Source organism: Notolepis coatsorum (genome assembly GCF_963971535.1).
Source record: "Notolepis coatsorum genome assembly, chromosome: 15".
In the NCBI taxonomy this organism is placed as follows: domain Eukaryota; kingdom Metazoa; phylum Chordata; class Actinopteri; order Aulopiformes; family Paralepididae; genus Notolepis; species Notolepis coatsorum.
Genome location: NC_140179.1, coordinates 17,738,585 through 17,755,693, shown reverse-complemented (window position 1 = coordinate 17,755,693; position 17,109 = coordinate 17,738,585). Strand labels below are relative to the sequence as shown.

Here is a 17,109-nt window from a genome sequence, read left to right as displayed (position 1 = left end):
GTCTTCCGAAGGGAAGAGCCAAACAGTTATTGCTCAGTGTCAGCTATTATTGGCAGCCGCGCAATTTGGAGAAGACGCTGCTATCTGTACCCATGAGAGCTGTGTGTTGATTGTCTGGTTCATCATCCATGTGTGTAACTTTGGTCGCCATTGTCAATTTGGGCACGAATGTACCAGAATAACCCACAATGTCCAATTGCACTGATAATATTTATGTCCTTTAAACATTGTCCTTATGTGGACATAAATAAACTAAATGTGTGTGTGTGTGTGTGTGTGTGTGTGTGTGTGTGTGTGTGTGTGTGTGTGTGTGTGTGTGTGAGTGAGGCACATAAAGATGCACCCACGGGATAGGAGAGAGAGAGAAGGAGAGGGGGGGAATGAGAGAAGGAGAGGGCGAGAGAGGGAGAAAGAGAGAAGGACAGGGCGAGAGAGGGAGAAAGAGAGAAGGAGAGAGAGAGGGCGAGAGAGGGAGAGCGTGAATTGCCTGTGCAATCAAAGGAATCTTGTGAAAGACAGTTTGTGCCCCGGAGCGATGAGAGATAGTAGAGATAGATTCATACTCTGTGCTATAATACATACTTTATGTTACACACACACACACACACACACACACACACACACACACACACACACACACACACACAACTCTAATATCCCATCTCTCTCTCTCTCATCTCTCTGTCTCTGTCTCTCCATCTCTCTGTCTCTCTGTCTCTCTGTCTCTCTCTCTCTCTCTCTCTCTCTCTCTCTCTCTCTCTCTCTCTCTCTCACGCACATAGGCTAGAAGCAGCATCACCCACCATTATAAACGCACACAGACAATTTTCTGCCTCCCTCACGCTCCAGCGATTGTGCCCGCGCTGGCTGGGGCTTTCGCTGGCACGCACACGCGCACACACACGCACGCACATACACACACACATGCTTGCACTGCAGCCGCGGAACGCATGCACGTACACACGCACACCATCTCTCTCTTTCTCTGGCAGCGCGCTCCACACGCACCCCCCCTATCCCCCCCACCCCCCCCCCCCCCGCCTTCTGCACGGAGAAGACAACACTCCGTGCTCCACTGTACGGTACGGGACCTGGTCGCCGCTCTGCTCTCCATCTCTCTCTCTCTCTCTCTCTCTCTCTCTCTCTCTCTCTCTCTCTCTCTCTCTCTCTCTCTCTCTCTCTCTCTCTCTCTCTCTCTCTCTCCTTCTCTCCCTCTCCCTCGGTCTACAGCTCGCTCTCTCCGTCTTCGCGTCACCATTAGGATAAAGCGCAGAGTGGAGGTAAAGAAGTGAGGACCTCTCAGGACTGTAATAAAAGGGGGTGATTCTGTGGGCTCCGGTGCGTTGCGCTCGCGCGTGTGTTTGTGTTGTTCTCCGCGATGCAACATCCGCTCACGGGAGGCACGTGTGTCGCGCTGCCCAGCGATGTGTGTCCTCAGCTGTCCTGCGCCGCGCTCACCTTCATGTACTTACAGCAGGTGAGTGTGTGTGTGTGTGTGTGTGTGCTATCTTGACAGGGAGGGAGAGAGCGCGAGAGAGAGGTGCCTATGTGTGTGTGTGTGTGTGTGCTAGCTTGACAGGGTGGGAGAGAGAGAGAGAGGTGCCTATGTGTGTGTGTGTGTGTGTGTGTGTGTGCGTGCGTGCGTGTGTGTGTCTGTGTGTGTGTGTGTGTGTGTGTGTGTGTGTGTGTGTGTGCATTTGCATTTACATTAAGGGCTGCTGACAAGTGCACAGTGCATTCCTCTTCATAACATACTGTATTATGAGGATATACATTATGATTGTAATTCCCTGGCTTGGTAGGAATTGTCTGAGAATAATGGAGCTATGATGGAACTGTTTCATACAAGAAGATGTACATTATTATTAATACAATATTACAAGACGGATTTAATGCATCTCACTGATCAAAACCTACATAATAATTCATTATAGCACACATTATCATATATATTGTATATGATAATGTACGCTATAATTAATTATTATGTAGGTTTTGATCAGTGTGTGTGCGCGCACACGTGTGTGTGCGTGTGCATGTGTGTGTATGTGCATTTGGCTCACACAGTACACATGTACACATATTTAAGTTGTGCCTAATCATTTCTGGCTCGTGACAATGAATCATGACCAATCACAACACATTACATCCATTATAATGGTCTGCTTTGAGTGTTAACCCCTTCCTCTCATTCAGTCACTGTCTGACCAAACATCAGTCTCTCTGACCAACAAACATCAGTCTCTCTGACCAAACATCAGTCTCTCTGACCAAACATCAGTCTGTCTGACCAAACATCAGTCTCTCTGACCAAACATCAGTCTGTCTGACCAAACATCAGTCTGTCTGACCAAACATCAGTCTGTCTGACCAAACATCAGTCTGTCTGACCAAACATCAGTCTCTCTGACCAAACATCTGTCTCTCTGACCAAACATCAGTCTGTCTGACCAAACATCAGTCTCTCTGACCAAACATCAGTCTCTCTGACCAAACATCAGTCTGTCTGACCAAACATCAGTCTGTCTGACCAAACATCAGTCTGTCTGACCAAACATCAGTCTCTCTGACCAAACATCAGTCTGTCTGACCAAACATCAGTCTGTCTGACCAAACATCAGTCTCTCTGACCAAACATCTGTCTCTCTGACCAAACATCAGTCTGTCTGACCAAACATCAGTCTCTCTGACGTTTGCAAACATCAGTCTCTCTGACCAAACATCAATCTCTCTGACCAAACATCGGTCTCTCTGACCAAACATCAGTCTCTCTGACCAAACATCAGTCTCTCAGACCAAACATCAGTCTGTCTGACCAAACATCAGTCTCTCTGACCAAACATCAGTCTCTCAGACCAAACATCAGTCTGTCTGACCAAACATCAGTCTCTCTGACCAAACATCAGTCTGTCTGACCAAACATCAGTCTGTCTGACCAAACATCAATCTCTCTGACCAAACATCGGTCTCTCTGACCAAACATCAGTCTGTCTGACCAAACATCAGTCTCTCTGACCAAACATCAGTCTCTCTGACCAAACATCAGTCTGTCTGACCAAACATCAGTCTCTCTGACCAAACATCAGTCTGTCTGACCAAACATCAGTCTCTCTGAGCAAACATCAGTCTCTCTGACCAAACATCAGTCTGTCTGACCAAACATCAGTCTCTCTGACCAAACATCAGTCTCTCTGACCAAACATCAGTCTGTCTGACCAAACATCAGTCTGTCTGACCAAACATCAGTCTGTCTGACCAAACATCAGTCTGTCTGACCAAACATCAGTCTGTCTGACCAAACATCATCTACTGTCTGACCAAACATCAGTCTGTCTGACCAAACATCAGTCTCTCTGACCAAACATCAGTCTGTCTGACCAAACATCAGTCTCTCTGACCAAACATCAGTCTGTCTGACCAAACATCAGACTCTCTGACCAAACATCAGTCTGTCTGACCAAACATCAGTCTGTCTGACCAAACATCAGTCTCTCTGACCAAACATCAGTCTCTCTGACCAAACATCAGTCTCTCTGACCAAACATCAGTCTCTCTGACCAAACATCAGTCTCTCTGACCAAACATCAGTCTGTCTGACCAAACATCAGTCTCTCTGACCAAACATCAGTCTCTCTGACCAAACATCAGTCTCTCTGACCAAACATCATCTACTGTCTGACCAAACCTCATCAGTTTAACACACAACAACCCGATGCATCTTTGAATTAAAATGTGACCTCGTCCTTCCAGCCTTGTTGTGATGTCTCATGCACTATTGCAACATGGTATAATTCATTCTCGTATTTGAATGTATGTGTTTATTTAGTTTTGTATTATATATTAATTAATTAGTTCGTGCAATTAATTGATGTAGTTATTTATTAATTAATGAATGTATGTATTTCTATATCAATGTGTTTGTTTATGTATTTATGTACAAGACATTATTCATGGTTGAGTTAGCAGATGAGGCCGTGATCATTTCCTCGTCTGTGATGGAAATAGCAGCAAGGCTTTTCAGCCCCGTCAGCTGTTTCTGCTCTTTCTGCTGTTTCTGCCTGGATCACGTGTCGTGAGCTGCGTGTGCGTGTGGGGAGCGTGTGTGTGTGGGGAGCGTGTGTGTGTGGGGAGCGTGTGTGTGTGTGGAGTGTGTGTGTGTGTGGAGTGTGTGTGTGTGTGTGTGTGTGTGTGTGTGTGGGGAGCGTGTGTGTGTGTGTGGGGGAGTGTGTGTGTGTGTGGGGGAGTGTGTGTGTGTGTGGGGGAGTGTGTGTGTGGGGGAGTGTGTGTGTGTGTGTGTGTGGGGGAGTGTGTGAGTGGGGGAGTGTGTGTGTGTGTGTGTGTGGGGGAGTGTGTGTGTGTGTGTGTGGGGGAGTGTGCGTGTGGGGGAGTGTGTGTGTGTGTGTGTGTGTGTGGGGGAGTGTGTGCGTGTGGGAGTGTGTGTGTGTGGGGGAGTGTATGTGTGTGGGGAGTGTGTGTGTGTGGCGGGAGTGTGTGTGTGTGTGGGGAGTGTGTGTGTGTGTGTGGGGAGTGTGTGTGGGGAGCGTGTGTGTGTGGGGGAGTGTGTGCGTGTGGGGAGTGTGTGTGTGGGGGAGCAGTACACACACACACACACACACACAGTTCGTACAGTACACACACACACACACACACAGTTCCTACAGTACACACACAGTCCCTACAGTACACACACACACACACACACACACACACACACACACACAGACACACACACACACACACACACACACATACACAGTTCATACAGCACACACACACACACACACACACACACACACACACACACACACACACACACACACACACACACACACACACACACACACACACACACACAGTTCCTACAGTACACACACACACACACACACACACACACACACACACACACACACACACACACACACACACACACACACACACACACACACACACACACACACACACACACACACACATACACAGTTCATACAGTACACAAGTTTCAAGTTTCAAGTTTCTTTATTAGTTATCATACAGAAATACAGAATAATTTTGCATGAAATGCTTCTTTCTGTTTTGCTCCTAAGAGTGTGCTAGATAAAATAACAAGATAGTATAAAATAGTATAATATAAGTATAAAATAGAAAGTCAAGTACGTAAACAAGTGTAAACAAAACAAAAATTTTCAATATACATATATACAGTATATGTACAGTCTATACAATGCAGATACAGTACAGTGTAGAAATGGTGAGGTATAGCTTAGCTTGTGGTGGTGAGGTGCAATGAGGTGCATGAGATTGATGCCAATAAATATAAAGTGTGTTAGTGTCTAAAGTGGGTAAAGTAGGTGCTACAGTATGTTGTTTATTTAAAGTGAGTGTGTGCGTGTGGATGTGTGTGTTGTGGGTGTAATTGATGGTCTGTTATTGTTCATTGTTCATTGAGCATCCTGATGGCCTGAGGATAGAAGCTCCTTCTGAGTCTCTCTGTGCTTGCCATGAGACTCCGGTATCGCTAGCCTGACCGCAGCAGTTCAAAGAGGCAGTTGTTTGGGTGGCTGCGGTCTTTGATTATTCTCTTAGCCTTACCCATACAGCGCTTGTTGTAAATGTCCTGGAGAGTGGGAAGCCCCCCTCCAATTGTGCGTTCGGCTGAACGGGCCACTCTCTGTAGTCTGCTACGGTCTTGTGCTGTGCTATTCCCAAACCAGGAGGTGATATTGCCAGTCAGGATGCTCTCTATTGTGCATGATTAGAAATTCTTGAGGATCTACTGACTCACTTTGAACTTCCAAAGGCGCCTAAGGAAGTAGAGGCGTTGTCATGCCTTCTTGATAACACTGTCAATGTGTGCGGTCCATGTCAAGTCCTCGGATATGTGGACTCCGAGGTACTTAAAACTGTTCACTCTCTGTCGATGGTGAGGGGGCTGTAGTCCCAGACCCCCGACCTCCTAAAGACCACAATCATCTCTTTTGTTTTGCTGACGTTCAGGGAGAGGCTGTTCTCTTGACACCATCCCGCTAGAACCTTTACCTCTTCCAGGTAGGCCCTCTCGTCGTTTGCAGAGATCAGGCCCACCACTACTGTGTCGTCAGCAAACTTGATGATTGTGTTGTTGTTCCGCTGTGCCACACACACAGTTCCTACAGTACACACACACACAGTTCATACAGTACACACACACACACACACACACACACACACACACACACACACACACACACACACACACATACACAGTTCATACAGTACACACACATACACAGTTCATACAGTACACACACACAGACACACCCACAGTTCCTACAGTACACACACACACACACACACATACACAGTTCATACAGTACACACACATACACAGTTCATACAGTACACACACATACACAGTTCATACAGTACACACACATACACAGTTCATACAGTACACACCCACAGTTCCTACAGTACACACACACACGGTTCCTACAGTACACACACACACAGTTCCTACAGTACACACACACACAGTTCCTACAGTACACACACACACACACACACACACACACACACACACACACACACACACACACACACACACACACACACACACACACACACACACACACAAATTCACAGGGGCTTTTTCTGATGCTACGCCGGCACACATTTCTCTAAAACACAGTTTGCTATTCACACAGGAGGCACAATGGGTGAAATGAGGTGGTAACTGCGTTCCATCAGCATTGCATCGGGTGCTATTTGCACGTATTTAAATGAGGTCATATGGGCGGAACATGTTCCCCTTTCTATGCAAATTGGCATCATCCAAAAACACTCCCAATTCACAAAGGCCGGCGCAAATTGCACCGCATAGTTAAAGCGACGCTCTTAACGTCTTCAGAGATCTGGTGGTAACTAAGCACATCTATAAAGTGTCTCAGGTGATCAAGGCAGCACTAATTGTTGCCAAACGCAGGCATCGTGAAAGAATATTTCTAATGATAATATCACTTTTTGATTTAAGTGAGACTGAAATCATCCAGAGACACAGGTTGTCAGCTCAAGCAATTCTTGATCTACTCTATGAAATCAAGGATGATATTGAGCCAGCCACCCAGAGATCCCATGCAATCGTATTTATTATTTAAATATTGTTATTTAAAATTGTCGGCTTTCCCAATGCTATTGATTGATTGATTTTGAAACGAGATTTAGATTTTGCATCAATTTTTATTTGTGTTATGCATTGCTCTTGCTGCTTGTTTTATTATGTCTTTATTATATAAAGCACTTTGAACTGCAATCCTTGTATGAAAGGTGCTATATAAATAAAGTTGATTATTATTATTATAATACTCACATTCCAATTGTACCACCAAGTGAAAACGAACATGTTTTTAGAAATAGGAAGAAAACGTATTCAATCAACAGGTAGTGTGCAATGCCAGTAATATACTAACATTTTACATTTACATTACATACATTTACATACAAAACACATAATGAATGTGGTTGACAAATTCCCTGGGTCCACTTGCCGTGCGTAATCCTGCCAACGTTGGAGAGGCGGCGTACAATCGGGCTCACATCAGAATGGGCACATTTGATCGAGCGCACATTTGGCCGACTTAGATCCCTGGAACGTAGCGGTGGGGCAATGCTATATATTCCACCCAAAGCACATCACTCCTTCGGGTACTGGGTTAGGTACAGTAATAATCACAATAAAGAGAATAGAACCCACACACTCATATGCTGCAGAATAAAAAAATTAGGACTGTCAAAGTGAATGCTTTAATTTTGGAGATTCATTTAAATAATTTAAAGCATTAAAATAAATGAATCTAGATTAATCTATGGATTGAAAAATCTTCAATCTTAGCGCCGCGGATATAAGAAAGAGGTCTAGACGGACTTCCGGTTTGAGATGTTCGGGTAGACGGCCATTGTAAAGAGCTCCCGGTCAAAGAACAACGAAAAAGGAAGTTAAAATATCTAAAACAAAATAAAAAGTGACAATTCAATGATATAAGAGAAAAGGAAGGATGAACACGAGAAAAAGCGAAAGAAAAGCGACCCAATAAGAGATATATAAGCACCAGAGGAAAGTTATCGACACAAGGAGGTGACGCAGGAAAATCAAGCTAGCATGGCGCAAGGCGACAGAGCAGAGGTGCCCACTTGGGTAGAGGAGCTACAAGCTAGCATACAGACTAGCATCCAAGCTAACATGCAGAACATCCAGAACAATATCGACAAACTCAGGGAAGAATTAAAGAAGGGTCAGGACGAGCTCAGAGAAGAAATAAATAAGAGACTCGAGACAATTGATGGAAAACTACAGGAACAAGAGAAAGACATAAGGATGTTAGAAGAAAGGACAGCTGAAACGGAGGAATGGAATACAGAAATACAAGGAATTCTAATGGCGACGCTCGAACAAACATGTTGAGAGAAAAGCTAACGGACTTGGAGGGTAGGTCAAGGTGAAATAATATACGAATATGGGGACTGAGAGAAGGGATAGAAGGAGACTCGATGACCAAATATGTAGACAACCTAATTCGAGAAGAATTAGAAATGTCATACCTCGACAAGATAGAGATTCAAAGGGCGCACAGGGCCCCAGCGCCGAAGCCACAGATAAACAGACCATGAGAGCAGTTATAGTTAATTTCTTGGAATTCGAAGTCAAAGAAAACATTCTCAGAGCAGCCTGGCAGACAAAGATGGAGGTGGAGGGGCAGAGGATAACCTTCGACCATGACTCTTCAACAGAGGTGGCTGTAAATGTCGGAGCTATGTTCAGATAAAAAAGACTTTGAAAGAGAAAGGAATCAGATTTCAATCACCAATGACCACGCTGAAGGTCCATTGGAAAGAAGGCATCAAGGTGTACAACGACTTGCAGGAAGCGATGAGGGACATGAACCGGAGAAGATGGAAGGTGCCGGGAGGAGAAGGAGAGAGACCGACGCTGATGCAGAAGTTGGAGAAGGCGCAAAGATGGACCAGGGTCGAGGGACGAGGGCGAGGAGAGGAGGACGGGAAGGTGAAGGAGATCTGAACCGATTCAAAGCGGATCAATTGAGAAGAACGACAAAAAGACACAGAGAAGGGGAGCAGAGAGGAGACGATGTGGGGACACGGTGATCCAAGGAACGATAAGTACAATACACATTAGACTGGTATACATGTGACACACACAATACAAGTAAATGTAAACATGAAAATGACTTATGCAATGAGAAGATGGTAAAGTACATACGAGATAATTATACCAAAAGTTATAAAAAAAAAAGGACATGGAGATTCAAGAGATATATTGGGACGGACATGAAAGAACCACAGGATTACATGTGACACATAATACAAATAGACGGGAACATGAAAGTGACTAATGCAGAGCTTTTGACCGGGAGCTCGGAGGTCGCACACAGAACAAGTTGGACATGTATAGTGTGCATCTTTTAGCCACTAGGGGGAGCCCTCTCACTAGGAGAGCCACTACTCCCCACCCGACAGCGGGGGAAAGAGGGATACGACTGAGATCCTCTACTACCATGGAAGTACCAAGTGTTAATGTTGATGTTAATGTTTATTATGGTTAAATGTATGTAAATCAGACAGGGATAGCAGAGGCTACAACCACAAATATTATTTTATGTGACATGGGTAGAACGGGAGAACATTTGGAAAAGAAATATGACACAAGTTAAGGGTATCAAAATGATGTTGTTGAATGTTAATGGTATGAATAGTCCGATCAAAAGGAGTAAGGTGATGACGAAACTTAAGAAAGAAGAGGCGCAGGTTATCTTCTTACAAGAAACACATCTAATATCACAAGAACATGAAAAGCTGAAGAGATTCGGGTATGAGAATTTGTTTTATAGTTCTTTTAAACAGAACCTTAGAAGAGGAGTAGCTATACTAATTAAGAACACAGTGAAGTTTGAAATGATCCGGGAAATAAGGGATAAAGAGGGGAGGTATGTAATGGTCAAGGGGAAAATGGAAGGTCAAATGGTAACACTATTGAATGTGTATGCTCCACCAGAAAGTGAGAAATATCTATTTGAAACAATCTTTGATATCATAGCGATGGAAGGGGAAGGGGTCCTAATCTGTACAGGTGATTTTAATGTAGTACTGAACTATGACATAGACACGACAAGCACAAAGAAATGGAGGACAAACATTAGCAAATATATGAATATACAAATGGCAGAATTAGGAATCATGGATATATGGAGAGAAATGCACACACTAGACAGAGAATACACACATTATTCACATCCACACACAACATATTCAAGGATAGACTATTTTCTCATGACAACATGGGACAGATACAGGGTAGAAGACAGCAGGATAGGGGTAACGGACATATCAGACCATAGCGCAATATATCTGACAGTGAATCTTAAAAGTAAGCGGAGAAATACAGTTTGGAGACTGAACGTAGGACTATTAAATAACAAAGGTTTGGTTAACGAAGTAAAAGGAGACATAATTAGATACAGAGAAGAAAATGATAATGGAGAGGTAGACCCAAACATTTTATGGGATGCACTAAAGGTAGTAATACGTAGAAAATTGATAGCAAAGACAGCATTACTCAAGAAGGCCATAATAGAGACATACCAGAACTTGATAAAGAAACTGAAAGAATTAGAGAAAGAACACCAAAGCTCAAAGAACCAAAAGACCCTTAGAGAGGTAAAGGATAGGGATGTCCGATATTATCGGCCGATATTGGCATACAAATGTGATATCGGAAAATATCGGTATCGGTTATTTTCTTTTATATTTCTATAACATTTATTTACCCAGGCAAGCAAGTAAGAACAAATTCTGATTTTATTTATTGTCAAAAGTATGCATAATGTTATGTTAATTCCACAACAAGACATATGTAATGTTAATTAGCTGAAATTATTCAGTTTTTTGGCAGGGGAAACCCTGCATATATCGGTATCGGTTGATATCGGTATCGGAAATTAAGAGTTGGACAATATCGGTATATCGGTATCGGTAAAAAAGCCAATATCGAGCATCCCTAGTAAAGGAAGTTAGAGGAAAGATAAACAAAGAACTGCTGACCTGACAGAAATAGAGAAGAAAGCTAGGTACATGAAACAGACATAATATGAAGGAGGACCGAGACCGACCAGACTTTTAGCTAGACGAATCAGGACACAACAAAAACTGAACACAATACACACAATAAGGGACACGAACACAAACAAAATATTAAGAGAACCAGCTGAAATAGAGAAGACATTTGAAGAATACTATAAGAAACTATACACACAACCGATAGCGGCAGGAGAAGAGGAGATAGAGAAATTTTTAGACAAATTTGATCTACCATCAATAGGGAAGGAACAGAACGAAATATTAAACGCAGAGATTACAGAACAGGAAGTGGGGAATGCTAACAGTAAAGCAAAGAACAGTAAGTCACCGGGTAGCGACGGATTCCCCTCTGAATTCTACAAAACATTTAGACAGGAACTGAGCCCCATGTTAGAAGCAGCATTCAGACACACGATGAAAGAAGGCACAATGCCACCTTCATGGAAAGAAGCCATAATTACTACAATTCCAAAAGAAGGGAAAAATAGAGAACTATGTAGCAGTTTCAGACCAGCGTCCATAATTAATGTAGATTACAAGATGTATACATCAATAATATCCAAAAGATTTGAGACATTTATGACAGATATTATAGACGAAGACCAGACCGGATTCATTAAAGGAAGACAGACACAGGATAACATAAGGAAGACAGTGCAGATAGTAGAGGAGATACAAAAGGAAGGTGGAAGTGCAGTATTAGTTAGCCTAGATGCAGAAAAAGCATTCGACAGTGTAAGCTGGATATTTCTTTATAAAGTATTGGAGAAATGTGGATTAGACAAAAACGCTATGAAAACAATTAGGGCATTATATCAAGAACCGACGGCAAGGATGAAGGTAAATGGTAGTCTGACGGACCGGATTAAACTAGAGAGAGCTACCAGACAGGGTTGTTGTCTTTCGCCGACGCTCTTCGATGTATTCATCGAACCACTGGCTCAACTAATTAGACAGACCAAATACATCAAAGGGGTGGAGATAAGGGGAACAGAACATAAATTGGGACTGTTTGCAGACGACGTGATAGTATATATGAGACAACCAGACACAAGCTTTCCGATACTGATGGATTTACTGACATAATATGGACAATACTCAGGGTATAGACTCAACGTGACGAAGACACAGACTTTAACACTGAACTACACTCCAACGATAGAGATCAAAGAAAAATACTAAATTAAATGGGACATGGACAGGATCAAGTACTTAGAGGTGAACATTACAAGAGGGTGGAGGGGTTATACGATGCAAACTATACACAGATTAATCAGAAAATCAAGAGAGACCTAGAAAGATGGACAGTAATGCCCCTAGATTTTGGCTCAAGGATCGAAATCATTAAGATGAACATATTACCAAGGTTATTATACCTATTTCAGTCTTTTACCTATATTAATACCACAAAAACAATTCAGAGAATAGGATAGACAGATATCAAGATTCATTTGGGGGGGGGGAAAGGCCAAGGATCAGATATGTGACTCTACAACTACCAAAGGAGAAAGGAGGAATGGCAGTACCCAGTTTAGAAGACTATTACTATGCAGCACAGAATTATGAAGCCAAATGGAAAGACATAGAAACAAAAAGAGAGGGATTCAAAGTGCAGGCACTAATAGGAGATAGGGAGCTGTTCAGAAGACAGGGACAACTACTAGACCCAATTACCAAATTCACTATAAACGTATGGAACACAATAGTAAAGAAATACAAGCTAGAAAAAGAATCCAAGATACTGAGATGGATAACACATGACAACAAATTCAAACCAGGGATAGACGGCCATGGGTTCAAAAGATGGGAACGGGGGGGGGGGGGGGGGGGGGGGTATAACAGCAATATGTACAATGATAGAAGGAGGGGAGATGTAGACTCTACAAAAATTTTAAGAAAGATTCGGACTAGAGAATAGAGACCACTTTAGATATCTACAGATTAGAGATTACTATAACAAAGAAATAAAACAAGACAGAGACAAAGAACAGAATGGGATAATTAAGATAATGGTAAAATCATATGAAGGAAGGAAGGGGAGGGTTATATCAGCACTATATCAGGCAATAATGGACAGTAAGGAAATTACAACCTTGTATATAAAAGACAAGTGGGAGAAAGAATTATAAATAGAGATAACAGAGGAGGAATGGTATAACACATGTAAGATACAACAATCAACCACAGGATCAAGGATATGGAGGGGGTTTGGGTGGAAAAACATAATTAGATTCTTTATAACACCAGAAATACAGGGCAATTACATGCCAACACAAGGTGGGGCAGTGGGCAAGGCGCTCGCCACCAACGCAGGCGATGCTGGGTTCGAGCCCAGCTCTCGGCGTTGCTACCAGCTTGGCTGGTCCTTCATACTAATACAATTGGCAGTATTAGGGGGTGGGAAGCTGGTGGGTGGGGATTGGACGGTGTGGACGGCGACTCCTACAGGTAGGTTGGTGTGCCTGCGCAGTAGAATCAGGAAGCGACGGGGGCGGCGTGTCCCTCCCACGCAGACCTTCGCCACTGAGAGATTGCGCTGTGCAGGTGAAAAGATGCGACGGCTGCCTCCTCGAGTACCGGAGGGGACACGTGATGCAAGGCTTCGTCCACATTACAACCGGCTTGTGGGAGGCATGGCCTAACAACGTTCGAGACAGGGGAGGGTAGAATTGGACAATACGAAATTGGGGAAGGGAGAAAAATGGGGAGAAAAAGTAGATAAAAAAAAAAAAACATTTGTATTTCACAGGAGAGAAACTGTATTCAAAGAAAGCTATTAAAATAGTATTTGAATCTAAATATACTTTCTTTGTGTGGATTTTACATAAATCCCATGATTTTACTCAAGTAAATATCTGTTACAAGCTTCGGTCTTAAATAGAAAAATGCTTTTTTTCTCCCATTTTAAAAAAAAATTCTCCCATCCCAATTGCGTATCGTCCAATTCAACCTTCCCCTGTCTTTGAACGCTGTTTCATGCCTCCCACAAGCCGGCTGCAATGTGGACTAAGTCATACATAGCACGAGTCCCCTCCGATACTCGAGGTAACAGCAGTCGCATCTTTCCACCTGCGCGGCTCGATCTTTCAGCGTCGGGGGTCTGGGCTTTGGAGGGGCCCCGCCCCCGTCGCTTCCTGATTCTACTGCGCAGGCGCACTAACCAACCTGTAGGAGTCGCTGTCCACAACGCCCGATCCCCACCCATCAGTTTCCCTCCCCCTAATACTGCCAATGTGTATTAGTGCGGACGACCAGCTAAACTGAAAGCAATGTGGAGCGCTGGGCTCGAACAGGGAGATGATCTGTTTGAGCCCAGCCTCCAGTATTCGTGGTGAGCGCCTTGCCCACTGCACCACGTAGCCGCCCACAGAAAAATGCTATTTTTCTATCTAGATTAATCTAGATTAATTACAGAAAATTGTGAGATTAATTCATCTATTGACAGCACTAAAAACATTTAAATGGGTGAAATGAGGTGGTAACTGCGTTCCATCAGCATTACGTCCGGTGCTATTTGCGTGTATTCAAATGAGGTAATATGGGCGGAACATGTTCCCCTTTCTATGCAAATGAGCCTCGTCCAAAAACACAAATTATTATCTATTATTCTGGAGTATAATGCAGGTTCTATTATATTAACCTCTTTAGCCCGTGCGGTCCGCCGGTGGACTGCAGATGATATCACATCATAAATCAATCTCTCCAGACTGTATGACATAAGTAGCATTTCTTTTCCAAATGTATCCAAGAGTAAAGACCCTAACCATGTCACAACAGCAGTTATAGTGTATATTTTCAGCAATACGTTTGTTTACCAATAGGTGAAAGTGTTATTAGTGAGATTTTAGTTTATGGAATGTATGGAATGCAGCTTCTATTGTCTACTGCACACACACACACACACACACACACACACACACACACACACACATTGGTGATACTATGGCGCGACCCAGGTCAGTAGCCGTCGGTTTTGCTCCGCAAAGATTGTGCATACTTTTAGCTATTATGTTTATTTTTACAACTTTTTTTATGGAAACCACACTGGCGGGGACGTCATACGACCGCCAGTCACTTATAGACCTAAACTCCGGACTTAAAGAGGAGTTTAGAGACACTTTATGCCAAGATTGGCCACCGGAGATGAGGTGGGAAAAAGACAAAGACGGCGGTAGGACAAAGAAGAAACACAGGGGAAGGAGAAGCGGAATCAGAATAAAGCTAAAAAGATCTGCTTACCGTCCGGCGATCCCATCCATTTTTCTGGCAAATGCACCTTCGCTGGAGAGCAGGATGGATGATTTACGGGCGAGGGTTCGATTCCAGCGAGAGGTGAGGGACTGTAACATCATGTGCTTCACAGAGACATGGCTGAAACCAGCGACTCCGGATCACAGCGTCTCTCCCTCGGACTCCTTCACCGTCTTCCGAGCGGACCGTACAGAAGCCTCCGGTAAGAGCATCGGCGGGGGTGTCTGTCTCCTTACGAACAATGGCTGGGTAAGCCCAAACGAGATTAAGATACTCTCCAGTTCATGCTCCCCGGACCTGGAACATCTGGCCATTCAATGTCGCCCGTTTCATCTCCCCCGAGAATTCACCGTGATCATCATGACGGCGGTGTACATCCCTCCCCAAGCGAACACCGCCAGGGCCCTGGCGGAGCTACAGGGGCATCTCAACATCCACCAGATCAAGCACCCGGACGCAGTCATGATCGTAGCCAGCGATTTCAACCAGGCGAATCTGAAGAAAGTGATGCCATCCTTTTTTCAGCACATCGCCTGCTCCACCAGGGGAGGAAATATGCTGAATCATTGCTACACCCCGTTCAGAGCCGGCTACAAGGCAGTACCGGCTCCGCCATTAGCGGGGGCTACAAGCACATCGGACCATGACTCCATCTTGCTTATTCCTGCCTACAGGCAGAGATCACGTGACGCTGTCGTGTCACGTGAGGTAAAGAGATGGTCCGACCAATCAGAGGCCACGCTTCAGGACGCTCTCGAGGACTTAGACTGGGGAATATTCCAAGGAAGCGCCAGTGATGTCAGCGAGTTCGCAGACACTGTTGTTAACTTCATAGCAACCTTAGCTGATAGTATCGTCCCCACAAAAAAGGCGAGGGTGTTCCCGAACCAGAAACCGTGGGTGGACTACTATCAGAGCAGCTCTGAAAACTCGCACCACTGCTTACAACCTGGGCAGAGAGACAGGAAACATGGAAGAGTACAAGGCAACAGTCTATACTCTGCGCAAGGCTGTTAAACTTGCTAAGAGGACGTATGCTGACAAGATGGAGGCACAAATGGCACAGAATGACACAAGAGGCTTATGGCGGGGACTGCGGACGATAACTGACTACAAAGTCAGCGCCCCCTTGACCCTGTTAACTTGGTGGATGGTACCAGCAGCTCTCTGTAGTTTGACCCTGTTAACTTGGTGGATGGTACCAGCAGCTCTCTGTAGTTTGACCCTGTTAGCTTGGTGGATGGTACCAGCAGCTCTCTGTAGTTTGACCCTGTTAACTTGGTGGATGGTACCAGCAGCTCTCTGTAGTTTGACCCTGTTAGCTTGGTGGATGGTACCAGCAGCTCTCTGTAGTTTGACCCTGTTAGCTTGGTGGATGGTACCAGCAGCTCTCTGTAGTTTGACCCTGTCAGCTTGGTGGATGGTACCAGCAGCTCTCTGTAGTTTGACCCTGTTAACTTGGTGGATGGTACCAGCAGCTCTCTGTAGTTTGACCCTGTTAGCTTGGTGGATGGTACCAGCAGCTCTCTGTAGTTTGACCCTGTTAGCTTGGTGGATGGTACCAGCAGCTCTCTGTAGTTTGCAGGGCAGCCAGTAGGACTATTTCCTCTGTGCCATGTCTCTTGTAGGACCATGATGTCTGTGTTTGACATTTCTGTGATAAACTCGAGGATACACTCTCTCTCTCTCTCTCTCTCTCTCTCTCTCTCCTCTCTCTCTCTCTCTCTCTGT

General features: G+C 44.3%; 1 protein-coding gene across 1 annotated transcript in view; it reads left to right on the top strand.

The window, feature by feature from the left end:
* Positions 1-1,378: 1,378 nt before the first annotated feature.
* Positions 1,379-17,109, top strand: part of rbfox1 (RNA binding fox-1 homolog 1) — a gene marked incomplete at its 5' end in the record, with an annotated part of 220,593 nt that continues 204,862 nt past the window's right edge. The window contains 1 exon segment of the mRNA XM_084330289.1: positions 1,379-1,477. Within this exon segment, the coding sequence (XP_084186415.1) occupies positions 1,379-1,477 (99 nt within the window).